Here is a 14,743-nt window from a genome sequence, read left to right on the forward strand (position 1 = left end):
AGTCAGCAGAGAAACCCCAATGGACTTCAAGTTTTAACTGTGCACTGATATCCTGTTTCAGCATTTTGAGCAGAATGACCTTTCTTTCCCCTATTCAACACATTGGAGTGACAGCTTTCTGGATACCCAGACTATTATTGGGTTGTGGGAGGCCATAGCAAGCATGCAACCTGCATAATATGTGGATATCTTGCAAGTACCAGGTCCATTGCCCCTTTGCATTTCTGCCAAAGGCATCCCAGGAATCAGTGCATAGTCAGCAGGATTTGAACCTGCGCAGGAAGACCCCAATGGATTTTTAATCCATTGCCTGAACCACTTGGCCACGACTACTGAGCTAGAATTTGTTTTTCATCTGCAGACCAAAGTTGCACCATGCTGTAACTTTGGACAACATTAACATAGTAACATAGTAAGTTAGGTTGAAAAAAGACACATGTCAATCAAGTTCAACATTTTAACTTTTTTTAACCTGGCTAACTGCTAGTTGATCCAGAGGAAGGCAAAACAACCCCATCTGAAGTCTCTCCAATTTGCTTCAGAGGGGGAAAAAATCCTGCCTGACTCCAAAATGGCATTCGGACTAGTTCCTGGATCAAGTTGTACTATGAGCTATCTCCCATATCCCTGTATTCCCTCACTTGCTAAACAGCCATCCAACCACTATCTAATGTATCAGCCTGTACCACTGATTCAGGGAGAGAATTCTACATCTTCACAGCTTTCACTTTAAAAAACAAAACAAAAAACCCCTCCGAATATTTAGGTGGAAGCTATTTTCTTCTAATTGGAATGGGTGACCGCATGTCAGCTGGAAAGACCTACTGGTAAATAAAGCATTAGAGAGATTATTATATGATCCCCTTATGTATTTATGCATAGTAATCAAATCCCCCCTTAAGCGCCTCTTCTCCAGCGTGAACATCCCCAATTTGGCCAGTCTTTCCTCATAGCTAAGATTTTCAATACCTTTTACCAGCTTAGTTGCCCTTCTTTGTACCCTCTCTAATACAATAATGTCTTATTTGAGTGATGGAGACCAAAACTCTTCGGCATATTCTAGATGGGGCCTTACCAGTGCTCCATACAGTGGAAGAATGACCCCCTCCTCCCGTGAATCAATGCCCCATTTAACACAGCTCAAGACCTTATTTGCCCTTGATGCTGCTGACTGGCATTGCTTGCTACAGCCAAGTTTATCATCTACAAGGACTCCAAGGTCCTTTTCCATAATGGATTTGCCTAGTGCAGTCCCATTAAGGATATACGTGGATATTGTTACATCCCAGGTGCATGACTTTACATTCATCAACATTGAATCTCATTTACCACTTAGCTGCCCAGATTGCCAGTTTGTCAAGATCCTGTTGCAAGGATTTTTGGCGGGACAGTCCCAATTTTGACAGCTCAGCCCTCATTCCCGGGTTTGTTGCTGAAATATCCCGACTTTCTCTTTGATCTCTTGCACTGAAGAGCCAGAAAAAGATCCAAAGTTTCTAATTTAATTGGCTTTTGCCAGAAAGCCCAGAATATGTGGCAGGGGCACTTAGATACTTTTGTAACAATTTAAGATAAGCAGGTCTCTTGGGGAAACTGGGACTTGCATCTTTAAGTACAAGTCACATTCATTAGCTAATCTTTAATAACACATAAAAACCACAGAAATGTATTCAAACTTTTATAACCTGCCAAAGTTTGTAATTAGGGAGTTTCCAAAATGTTGGGAGCAAATTTAGAACACAGTTGGGCAGAATAAGTCGTAAGCTACCGTATAGAACTCATCAATTTTTTATTTTGCTTTTTTTAAATTACATTAGAATATATTATCGATAAGAAGTTTAAAGTGGGGCATTTCATTACATTTTGGTATCACTGGGTTTTTTTGTAATATTTCATAGATTATTCCTTTCCTTCCTTTATGAAGTTACTGGTGCTTGTCAGACTAGTAGAACAGTAGATGGTGCTGCAGTGTAAGCATTCGCTTCTATTAATATACAGTATTTCTATGTGTATTTTGTAAGATATTGTGAATATTCTGGTCAAGCAGGGGAATTTTGACACCTGCTGATGGTGACATTTTGTTATTAGATTGGCAATTGTTTCTGTCACCTCACCCTGTTTATGCTCCTTTTAGTGTGTAGTGACATCTAGGAAGTACTGAATGGAAAGTGAAAGGAAGTGACTGCCCCGCCTCTATGCCTGAGACATGGAGGAGGGTCAGGCAATATAAGATTGACAGCTGAAACCTTTAAATGAGTTTATAAAAGGTATGGATGTTTTAAAAAAAAAATCTGTTTTATGTTTCTTTTGCAAAGGACTTTCATTATACAACTTTTTATGTGTAGTAGACAGGTCGACTTTAATACAGAACAGTGCATTATATACACTGATTTCATTTTCAGTTCACGTGCAAGATCAAAACCTAAAGTTAAGGTGGCCATACACAAGCCAATCCTGCACTGTATCTAACCGGTTGACCTGCAGGCTAAAGAATGGATATGCTATGAGTGATTTCACACATCCATGGCCATCTTCCATTGTTCATTGGGCATACAGCATGAAAGATTGAAATGATAAAGTGAAACTGCTGTACACCATGCACTAGCTGATGCTCTACAGATCTAGTATGATCTGTTAGGATTGCAAAATGTCCTGACCTGGCATACAAGTTTAGACAGTCGGGTACAAATTCTCCCTGAACGCATGGCCTTGGTCTCACCAAAGTTCTTTTTCCACAGCTACACCAGTCAACAGGGCTGCTTTTAAAGGACAAGAAAAGCCTTATACAATCAGTTACATTTTTTTATCAGAGCAAGTGCTCATTTTAGGAAAAAACTGCCCTGGCATAGGGGGAAAAAAGCCCCATACCACCATCTTATTTACCATATGCAGGCATCCCTAGCAAAGACTTGGACTTTAGACATAGACCTAACATTGTCATCCCCAGTGGATAAAGTTTTTCCTTGTTCTTGGAATGGTGCTGCGGGGGCCCCACTAAAGTGATACTGACACTGAAAATTTTCTTTTCAAAATATTAATCAACATTATAAGTTACATATAGGTCACATTGATTGTTTTTTGCTGATAGTTCTGCTTTTGTAAGTAATTATTACTTGAAGTTCCTACACCGGACTGTTTTGCCAACCTGACTATCCAATCTCAGTCAATTAGAGTTTCTAATGCTAATGGACTCCTGCTGCACAAATATGGCAGCCCCCTCATAGAAATAGCATTCAAAGATAATGTTATAATAGATATTAAAAAAAAATATTTTCTGGTCTCAGTATCTCTTTAAAGCAGCACTGTCAAACCTGAGATCCCTTAGCTGCTGTTATACTAAAGCCATAGCCCCTTCCCATATGATAATAGAAGTAATAAAAATATAAGGTCATGTTGCCCTCCACTGTTAAAACTGGTGTATTTACTTTACAAACTCTACTATAGTTTATATAAACAAACTGCTGTGTAGCCATGGGGGCAGCCATTCAAGCACAGGATACACAGTAGATAACAGATAAGCACTACTATAGTTTATATAAACAAGCTGCTGTGTAGTCATGGGGGCAGCCATTCAAGCACAGGATACACAGTAGATAACAGATAAGTACTACTATAGTTTATATAAACAAGCTGATGTGTAGCCATGGGGGCAGCCACACAGCAGCTTGTTGATATAACCTATAGTAGTACTTATTTGTTATCTACGGTGTATCCTGTGCTTGAATGGCTGTCCCCATGGCTACACATCAGCTTGTTACTGAAATGTAAAGACTTTTTTTTTATCTCCTGCCTCCTGTAACACCAAAAAAATATAAGGTTTTAAAGGAATGGCAATATAAACGTTTGCCCTGCAAAAGCTTGAGAAAAAGGCTAATGTAAGCCTGAAACGTTGCTGTATTTCGTCTGAATAAAGCCCTTTATGTTGCAAAGTATCAATCTGGGACTGTGGGCTGAGCTGTCTAAATCAGGACTGTACCACTCAAAACAGGGGGGATTAAATTCTCTTCTCTCCTTCAGCAATTGGTCAGAGTGGGATCAAGGCTAAAGTGAAACTGCCATTCTATTGTAACTTTTCTTTAAAAAAATAGTTTTTTTTATACTTTTCCCCTAACTGTTGTGCTGTATACACACTTGTATATTGGGAAGAATGTCTAACCCTAACAGAATCACAATTTGAATGTCCAATATGAATAAAGTAAATGCAATAGCTGCCATAGGACTCAGCTTCTTACATACTGGGAATTTTAGGAGAAGCTGCCCAGAAGGGCAGTGTTTCTTGTCTGTAGGCTGGAATGTATAACTCTTGCTACAGTTTGTACCCATAGTTTCTATAGATGCTAATTAAAAGTTTTAAAACCGGACTTGTTTCTGCTACATTGTACAGCTGGCCACTATAACTTGTGTGTTCAACATGTAAAACAACACACACATAATTATCCCCACTGGGATACCACAAAAACTCCCGTTGAGCCCAGGTGTCAGTGGGGCTCTTGCTTCTAAACATTTAGCCTATTTCATTCCCTATTTCTTTATGGGAAAACAGAGGCTTAATAATGGAAGAATAGAGTATAGTAAGTAGATATAAAAGACAAGGAGAATAAAGAAGTTGAGTTAGGAGAGGAGGAATAATAGTTTGGAAAGTGGCCCCACGGTCTAAGGTTTTTTGGTGGGCCCCTGGAATTCCAGTCTGACACTGAATAACAATGCAGGTACATGTTGGTATGTTTAATACACTTACAAAGCTCACAGACATTTATAGCTCCACAAATGCACAGATATCAATGGATTTGCTTTGGACAGATCACACAAAGACATAGGAGATTTTATAGCTGGAAGAAGTTAGAGTGCAATGTCCATATTCATTTCATAGTTCACCTGTCACTGTTAATCAGGTACTAGCCTGTTGAAATATCTATTCTACTGGCCAGGGACTCTCTGCCCATGCTCAGAACACCCAAATCATATACAGTAGCCCCTGTTGGTGTCTGATGATTTTGCATGAAGATGCTAAAAAACAGCCTTCCATGCAATTCCCTTTGTCAGTATTGTCAGTGTTGGGATCAGTTTTTGTGTGAGTCTTCGGGTTCTATATTGTAACTGCTGCAGGTATCCATAATCATCCCTTACATGTCACCAGAGGGCTGCAAGCAGGGACAGACTCCCATTCTTTCAGGGGGCCCACGGTGCAGCAGCTGTCTGAAGAGGAATTAGGGCTTCCACCATGGGGGGCAGGCAAGAGTCCTGCCGGGAGGCATGTAAAATAAGGGGACAGATGACTGAAAAAGTAGTGAAGCTTATAATGAAATGGCCTGGTTGGGCTACAGGCAGGTGTAAGGCTTATTACATTAAGCCTAAGAGTATTAATGAAGTCTTTGTTATGCCTTACTCCCTTTATTTAAAGGGTTCCCAAGCTGACTTTGAGCTACATGTTCCAGAAATATCTCTAAACTGCAGTATGGAACCTAAATCATGGGGAACCAGACAAAGTATTTTACCCTGACTATCATAATATACATAATAAAGTTTAAGCAAAACAATATATATATATATATATACTGTAGGTGGCATTAGGCAGAAGGGGATGGGACCACATACAACATTTGAGAGCCTTCCACAGATATGGAATCTGTAAGTATCCTTTAGAGACCTAAACTAAGCTCCATTGCATGGTCATGAGCAACTTTTTTGTGATTCTTAAAAGGGATTTGTGATCCTTAAGGGGGGCTGAGTATAACGTAAAGGTGCACCCCTCACATTACAAGGTAAAATACATAACTATGGTCGGATGTCTTATTTGCATGGTAGTCATTCTGGTGACGACACATCCAAGTGGATATCAGTCTGGTGCAATATTGTCAGTAGCCAAAATTCCAGCACATTGTCTTCCTCTAAATTTTACTTCATCATTAGGGATGTAGCGAACTATTCGCCGGCGAACTTGTTCGCGCGAACTTCGACCGTTCGCATCCGCCGAATGTTCGCGAACGTCATGCGACGTTCGCATTTTGAGTTCGCGTTCGATTCGAATACAAATCGTTCGACCATTCGACCATTCGAATTCCTTCGACCGCTAAAAATCGAACGATTTCCATTCGTTCGAACGATTGTAAGCATTCGATCGAATGAAAAGCATTCGATCGAATGCTTCGATCGTTCGATTCGAATGAAAATCGTTCGATCGAACGATTAAAATCCTTCGATCGTTCGAATCGAACGATTTTAGCGGGTGTTCGAAGTTCGCAAACTGTTCGCGAACGTTCGCATTTTTTGCCGGTGTTCGCGAACGGCGTTCGCGAACACCAAATCGGCAGTTCGCTACATCCCTATTCATCATCTCAAACATCTGTATGAACCATCAGAAAGTTTTTTTGAATGAGCTGCAAGTGTCAGGAAGCAAAGTAAGAGGTCTGCATGGAATAAAGACGGTCAATGGGGCCAACACGGGACTGTAGGTTGCCGTTTTCAGAAGCCGACAGGAGAGACCCACCGAGATAACTGAGGCTTTCATTGTCCATGTCGTGGAAAACACTCTCTGCATCTGAGGAGGAGAAACAGGACAAGGATATGATTATCTTGTTTTGCACCATTTGCATCACAGCAGTTTTAGACAGATGTTATAGGGTTGTGTGATTCTTTTCAATTTGAAAGTTCCAGTTTCCATAATATTACATACAGTGTTTGTCTGCTCTGCACTGCTGGTTGTAAGGAACTATGGTAAACTTCTAGCAGGGCCCCTTCCCACCTCTTGATGTCATCATAATATCCTGCCTCCTCCATATACAAGGACAAATATTTGTCTGAACTTTTGATAGCAAGAATTAGGTTCCACCTAGTATGCCAGGTAATCTCCCAGTGGTCACTGTTTTTAGGACATTTCCTGTCACCTCTCTTATTTTCGTGTAAAAGAATATTAAAGGAGAATTAAACCCTAAAAATTAATATGGCTAAAAATGCCATATTTTATATAATGAACGTATTGCACCAGACTAGAGTTTCAGCTTCTCAATAACAGCAATGATCCAGGACTTCAAACTTGTCACAGGGGGTCACCATCTTGGAAAGTGTCTGTGACACTCACATGCTCAGTGGGCTCTGAGCAGCTGTTGAGAAGCTAAGCTTAGGGGTCGTCACTAATTATCCAGCAGAAAATGAGGTTGGTTTGTAATATAAGCTGATACTAAAGGGATGATTATTAAATTCTGATTCTAATTACACTGGTTTCTGTGCTGCAGGGCCACGCCACGCCGGCCAGGCGCCCCAGGCAACCCAGCCAGCCGTGGCGCCCCTTCCACCGTGCACGCTGGAAGTACTTGCGCATGCGCACTGACTGACCGGCACCCCCTTCCGATATGCTCTCCTCCTGTACGCGCACTCATGTGCACGCGTAGGCGCACAAACAGTATGCAGGACTGAAGAGGAGAGGAGCGCACTCGACCAGACTAGGGGTAGGAAGCGGAGAAAGGTACGTGCCTGGCGCCCTCCAAGCTTTGCGCCCTAGGCAGGTGCCTACTCTGCCTACCCCTAGTTCCGGCTCTGCTGTGCTGCCATGTAGTAATTATCTGTATTAATTACTAATCAGCCTTATATATTGTGACATTTCTATTCTATGTGTACTGTATATTGTGAGTAGGTCCCTAAGCTCAGTAAGTGACAGCAGCACAGAGCATGTGCAGTGAATCAGCAGAAAAGAAGATGGGGAGCTACTGCGGCATCCCTGCTAAAGGGCTGTGGTTGCCTATAGCCTATTTCTATAGTTAAGCTGTAGTTCTCCTTTAATCCAATACTGTTCTATATTTTTTTATATTATTTTGTGGTTCTTGGTGTGACTCTCTGTGCCCTAGCAGATCCAACCTGACACTAGCAAGAATATAGGCATGAAAGTGTTATTCTACTGTACTTAAAGGACTATATCTAACCATTTTATATGCACATTTGTAGAACTCACCATACGGATGTAAATGGTCCCCAGGCATCTGAGGGGGAGTGAGACCTTGTCTGTAGAGATCTGTACTGTAGTTACTTTGATCCAATGGCAACATCTGCTGATGTGGTATCCTGGAGTAAGATACCATTACACCTTCTATTCCACTGCCCCCATCTGGTGAACCCAATGTAGTGAAAGGTTATAATGGCTCCATTGCATCTAACACACAAATGCAATCACTTCTCTACATATAGCTATTGTGTGATTAACAGTCCTTAGCTATTCTTAGGTTTCTTTTACCTTCACTGTCATCATTACTCTGCCTACTGCTTCCCCGGTTTCCACGGCTAGATCCCAGACGTTGTGCTCCCAGCTGCTCATGGTCCTGCTGTTGCTGCCTCCTTGCTATCTTCTTCATCTACATTTAAACAATTGTGTATCAATAGAGATTCATTTTTATAAAGCATGAACACTAGGATGTGGTTGGAAGCCTATGACTATCCTGACTAGTGAGCAGGTTTTTAATAGGCAATGTTTCCCCCATTTTCTGGTGCCACATTTGATGCTCCTTGTTCCATGTTCCTCGATACCTAGAGCATTAATCTATAGAAAACTAGTATGGTCTTACATTTTCCAGTAGGAATGCTGATGTGGACTGCTGAGCTTGAAAACTAAATAGGCACTAAATAATGGCTCTAAGGGCTATGGATTTGCAGTAGTGCTGTGTGGGTTGACCAGAAATCCGTGGTGAACCTGGTAGGCCACCGGTTGGGCAGGTTGAAATTTGGCCAACCATTGCCAGTTAGGGTTGGGTGTGGGTCAGACTGGTGAAGTACACTTCTCCACTGCTCCTGAAGATTCCCTTTCTTGGAACCGAGCAAAATGTTGCCGGTATAGTTTGGTTATACGTCCTACAATGGCAACATTTTGTGGGTTAGAGCCATGTGTAGTTTAAGGTTTTGTGGGTAAGGGTCGGGGGTGCATTTGCATCTCCCAAAGTTGAGGGTCAAAAATTGGTGATAATATAAGAACATTTTAATATTTACCAATAAAGTTCACTGGTCACAATGGGTGAGAATGTCATAATACATAAATATGGATGTATACGGACACATTTTTCTCTCCATGAAACACTTTATCTCATCTCAATAATCTCATTAGTTTCTGTAATATACGCCAAATAAATCCGATTATTATTATTATTTATCAATACAGTTTCCTAAAAAATTCCAGTTTGGGGAAAAAAATCTTGAAAATTGTCAGAAAATTAGAATTGTATGAATTTTTTTCCAAATTTTCTGCCCCTACAATCAGATTTTTCAGATTTTTGCCCGAAAACCATGAAATCTTTGGATTTTTGCACAAAACCCTGCACTGATCATGATATCTTAGGGACTTCTCCCATTGACTTATATACAACCTCGACAGGTCTGAGATGCTGGATTTTTGAATTCTGACTATTTCCATCCTCTGGGTATAATAAATCACCAAAAATGTGAGGGTTTTTTTTTCTTTTTTTTTACTAAAAATACAGATTTTATAGTAAAAAAATAACCCCAATTTTTTGGGGTTTTTGCCATTCGGACTTAACACCCTATGTGTGTGTATTTTTTAAGTTCCTATGTTGTGCCCATTATTATCAACCAAAAAGGTTAATTTAGTGGAAAGTGTAGTATTGTGTTGACATTGTATCACATGTAGTCAAAATGACTCAATACTGTTTGGTACCTTGGCTCTTTGGTTCTGAAACCAAACTTGGACAACTCGTACAGTCAGACCGGTTTCTGCTGCCAGTGTCTCCCTCACCTTCAGGAGAAGAGAACATGTTAATGAGATTTTCTTTTCAGTTAATTTTTAGATATACTGTTTAGGTGTCATGTACACAGAGCTTAAATAACTTGCACACAGGGAATGGCAACAGGAGGGAGCTGATTAACCAGTGATATATGATGGTGACATCTCACAAACCGCCTTCTGATGATGTAACAATGGTCATCAAATTGGGGGAGAGAAGATCAAGGAATCTGATCCAGGCCTTCAAACTTGTCAAAGAAGTTTCTCATCTTGGGTTTTTTTAGTAGTGTCTGCTACACACACATGCTCAGTGGGCTTTGAGCAGCTGTTGAGACGCTAAGCTTAGGGGTAATTGCAAAACATCAAGCAGAAAATGAGAATTGTCTGTCATATAAGCTGATACAACAGGGCTGATTATTACATTCTGATGCTAATTGTGCTGGTTTATGTGCTGCCAAATACCATTTATCTGATTATTTACTAATCAGCCTTATTTGGTGACATTTTTATTATGTATACACAGTATATTTTGAGTCAGTCCCTAAGCTCAGTAAGTGACTGAGCCTACTTATCTAATTACATTTTATTTCTCCTGTACTAACTATAAGTGAAAGCAATCACAGAGAACTGATCTCAAATCAGATGATGAGCAGGCACATTTTATTGGAATGACAAAGGGTGATCTACAAGTTGCATCTGTGCTACCTTTCGGCATGGTTTAGATGACACTTCAAATGATGCCTTAAAGGCCCGACGCTGCTGAGTTGTTAATATAGTCCTCGGCCTCTTTGATCTTTTAGGATCTTTTGCTTCATCACTTCCTTTACCTTGGAGGGAACCCCCATCTTCATCTTCGCTTTTAACTATAAATAAAAATGTTTCATAGTCGTTACAAAGAGTCGGTCAACAAGCTTTTGTGAATTCCTGAAAGTTCTATAAACAGGTACATACACAATGAGAAAAATAATGTCATGATGCCATTTTTGCTCTTAGTGATTCATAGCGACCAATCATAGTAAGTTAGGTTGAAAAAAGATACACGTCCATCAAGTTCAACCTCTTAACTTTTTTTAACCTGCCTAACTGCTACTTGATCCAGAGGAAGGCAAAACCCTCCCTGACTCAAAAATGACAATTGGACTAGTCCCTGGCTAGTACTATGAGCTATCTTCCATAACCCTGTATTCCCTCACTTGCAAGTAAATGCTTTCTGATGATTGCTTGGTATGGGTTATAAAATGTGCAGATGTTATTGTGTCAAGGCAAGGCAAGTCCACACCAACTTAGCCTCAAAAGACAACTGTCTAAAGTAAGCATGACCTATTGGGCAGCCTACTCCACTTCAGTTAGAGCACATAATTTTAGAGCTCCAATGAAATGGCTCTCCTTTTTTAGCAGAAGTTGCAAAGCTTAATTTTACCACAAAACTAAAAAAAAAAAAAAAGGTTTGTTCTGGGTTGTAGCTACCTAGGAGTACTGCATGTGGCTTTGTGTCCTAGCAGTGCAACATTATATTAATAAACAATGACCAACCTGATCCACAAGGTGTCAGGCTAAATGCGCTGAGCATTTCCTTTTCCCTCTCATAGTCGCTGCGGCAAAGTAACTGCCCCTCTTTCAGCACAAACTCGTCTCCCCGCTCCAGTCTCTTCTCACACTCACAGCAGAAGAAGCAGGCTACATGGTACACGTTGCTGAGGACACGCATGATAAGCTCAGAGGGCAGGACTGTTTTTAGACAGCTGTTACATTTTGTAGCAAAAAGCCTGGAGATGAAAAAAGGGTGTCTAATTTATTCAGAACTGAGTTATGTAAAGCATTCTGAGCATCCTGATTAGGACCCTATCAGTCCTAAAGTGCAATTTTAGACTCAATCACTATGTGTTTTACCCACAATTCAGCATTTTTTTCTGGTGCTCAGAATCAAAATGGCACCTGAACCTGAATTCAAGTCTGTGATTTTTGATGACTGCAGCAGCTTTACATGTAATTAATGAGTGGAATCAATAATTCACATTTTAAAGATTAATTCCTTTTTCTGTATAATAATAAAACAGAACTTTGTACTTGATCCCAACTAAAGGTGGCCATACACGGGCAGATTAAGGCTGCTATCAGTGCTTTAGACCGATTTGGCATCTTATCTGCCGTGTGTGGGGGGTGTACTACAGGTCTCCACAATTGCCACAAAAATCGGCCTGATATAGATTGGGCAGGTTTTATATTTCCTGTAATTGAGGACCGAATTGGATTGCTTGATGACCTCGCCAAACTAGCAGAACTTATCGTGTATTGCCACCTTAACATTTAATTAATCCTTATTGGAAGCAAAACAATCCTATTGAGCTTAATTAATGTTTAAATTAGTTTTTTAGTAGACTGAAGGTATTGAGATACAAATTATGGAAAGAAACTTTTTTTTGGGGAAAACTCCAGGTCCTCATGATTCTGGATAGCAGGTCCCATGTCTGTAACTGCTTATAAATCAGCTGAAACAGGAACCTTACAACTCTTTGAATATTTTTAACGTAGATACTTTATTAAACCCTATTGTGATGGGGCTAAAGCTTCACCCTAACTCCGTCTGAGTGGTTGCCAAAAACAGGACTCAAAAAGGTCTGATTTTGTGTATCTATAAAATAATCATCAAATTTAGGCACCCACACATGACTAAATGGGATACCCTACTTCCTCAAGTCTATGGGATGAAGACTGGAACACTGTATGGATCTAAAAGTGCCAAGAATATGGTACTTTGCTTTAAACAGAAAAAAAGATATATAAAAAACCCTAATGTTTTGGGACTACACTCCAGTAAAGCTACATACTTTTTTTTTTCTAAACATTACTCATTGTGCAGGAGGTTTTGTGGCACTTTGTATACCCCACCTTGTATCTTTTAGTTCTGTTTTCTCATTCCACCACCATGGGATGAGATGGCATTTCTCCTAAGGAGATTACTTCATAGACCAATATAAAAAGAAATCTATACAGAAGTACAAGAAGAGCAATCACATGCAAGTACCTTTCATGAAAGTGGTTTTACTAACAACTGCCCTGGGGGGATATTGCAGGGACTACAACTTGGAGTCCTTCTAGATAATAAACTTGGCTGTAGCAAGCAATGCCAGTCAGAAGCATTAAGGGCAAATAAGGTCTTAAGCTGTATTAAAAGGGGAATTGATTCATGGGAGGAGGGGGTCATTGTTCCACTGTATAGAGCACTGGTAAGGCCCCATCTAGAATATGCTGTACAGTTTTGGTCTCCATCACTCAAACAGGACATTATTGTATTAGAGAGGGTACAGAGAAGGGCAACTAAGCTGGTAAAAGGTATGAAAAATCTTAGCTATACGGAAAGACTGGCCAAATTGGGGTTGTTCACGCTGGAGAAGAGGCATTTAAGGGGTGATATGATAACTATGCAGAAATATATAAAGGGATCATATAATAATCTCTCTAATGTTTTATTTACCAGAAGGTCTTTCCAGCTGATGCAAGGTCACTCATTAGAAGAAATTAGGTTTGTCTAAACATTCGGAAGGGGTTTGTTACAGTGAGAACTGTGAAGATGTGAAGTTCTCTCCCTGAATCAGTCATATAGGCTGATACATTAGATAGCTTTAAGAAGGGGTTGGAGTGCTTTTTTGCAAGTGAGGGAATACAGGTTTATGGGAGATAGCTCATAGTACAAGTTGATCCAGGGACTGGTCCCATTGACATCTTGGAGTCAAGAAGAAATTTTCCCCCCTCTGAGGCAAATTGGAGAGGCTTCAAATGGGTTTTTTTGCCTTCCTCTGGATCAACTGGCAGTTAGGCAGGTTAAAAAAAAAGTTAAAAGGATGAACTTGATGGACATGTGTCTTTTTTTTCAACCTAATGTACTATGTTACTATGTAACTGCACTTGCAGATATAATTAGCCCTTATAATAATAATAATAATAATAATAAAGTAGGAGAAATAAAGTATTAATGTGAAAATATTATATTTGGAGACTAGGCACAAAGGCAAGATCAGAATCTCAATTGAGAAACAGTAGTTCCCAAGCAGACCTAACGGCTCCTTTACATCCACAAGTGCAATTGTAGTCCCTCCACTTCCCTCCAGTCAACAGGGCACCCCAGGCAACTCGGTTGGCCATCCTTACTCCCCTCCCCACAGCGATAGCACGTGTGCTGGGTGGGAACGCAAAAAACCAAGGAGCACAAAAACATGGACTAGGGGGAGGCAGAGGGCCCTTCAACAGGCACCTGCCCAGCGCACTCTCATTGTTGCACCCTAGGCAGGTGCCTCTTCTGCCTACCCCTAGTTCCGGCCCTGTGTGCAGAAAATGTGCCTAAAGAAGAGCATTCACATGCAAGTACCATCCTCATTGTGGGGGAAAAACATGGCAATCACTCTTTATATTGCTCTTTGTTCACTGTACTTGCTACACAGGTGCTACTGTGCTACTGTTGCATGTCTATTCAGCTATTGGTATGATCAGGGCATACAATACTAAGTAACTACCATTCGCCTGATACACAGTCTTAAAATTTGTATGGATGCTACTTAAGCTGTAAGATTTAGGTTTTCCTATAGGTGTGTGCATATTCTTGTTGGAAAAAAAAATAATAAAAAAAAGCACAATAACTGCTCAGCTCAAATATTTCCATGAGACCAACAGTGAGGTAGAATTAAAACAAGCTCATTTTGGAGAATGTTTCTATTACTGTGTCTCTCCAAACCTTTGCTCTACAGTGCTTTGGACAAAAATGGGTTAAAGGAAGATGATGTTCACCCCCCTCCCCTTGCCTCCGGTGCATATCTGGCCTTCCCAGCTGTAATTAGAAAGTGCAGGCTGCTCCCAGCTAATAAACACCGTGTCAGCCTGCATTACGCCATAAGGCCTTTTGTAACGGTTCTAGCGTCAGGAACTTCTGAATAGCCTCTTTTTTAATATAGCTAGAATCCAGTTAAGGCAAGGTAATAATGTCTGGCTTACCATAGCCAGCAGATAATAAATCTCTGCTGTGTAACCCTG

General features: G+C 40.5%; 1 protein-coding gene and 1 non-coding gene across 2 annotated transcripts in view; both read right to left on the bottom strand.

Moving 5' to 3' along the window:
- Nucleotides 1-251: 251 nt before the first annotated feature.
- trnaf-aaa lies at nucleotides 252-333 on the bottom strand. The gene has a single exon. It is a non-coding gene; the product is annotated as a tRNA-Phe (tRNA).
- Nucleotides 334-6,386: 6,053 nt separating this feature from the next.
- The window catches only part of LOC108705163 (LIM/homeobox protein LMX-1.2), a 32,774-nt gene continuing 24,417 nt past the window's right edge, over nucleotides 6,387-14,743 (bottom strand). The window contains exons 2-7 of the mRNA XM_018241970.2: nucleotides 11,252-11,484; nucleotides 10,424-10,581; nucleotides 9,653-9,730; nucleotides 8,225-8,342; nucleotides 7,946-8,098; nucleotides 6,387-6,538 (exon numbers count right to left, since the gene is read on the bottom strand). Coding sequence (XP_018097459.2) covers nucleotides 6,387-6,538; nucleotides 7,946-8,098; nucleotides 8,225-8,342; nucleotides 9,653-9,730; nucleotides 10,424-10,581; nucleotides 11,252-11,484 — 892 coding nt within the window. The remainder of the gene's footprint in view (nucleotides 6,539-7,945; nucleotides 8,099-8,224; nucleotides 8,343-9,652; nucleotides 9,731-10,423; nucleotides 10,582-11,251; nucleotides 11,485-14,743) is intronic.

This window comes from Xenopus laevis, chromosome 3S (assembly GCF_017654675.1).
Source record: "Xenopus laevis strain J_2021 chromosome 3S, Xenopus_laevis_v10.1, whole genome shotgun sequence".
Taxonomy (NCBI): Eukaryota; Metazoa; Chordata; class Amphibia; order Anura; family Pipidae; genus Xenopus; species Xenopus laevis.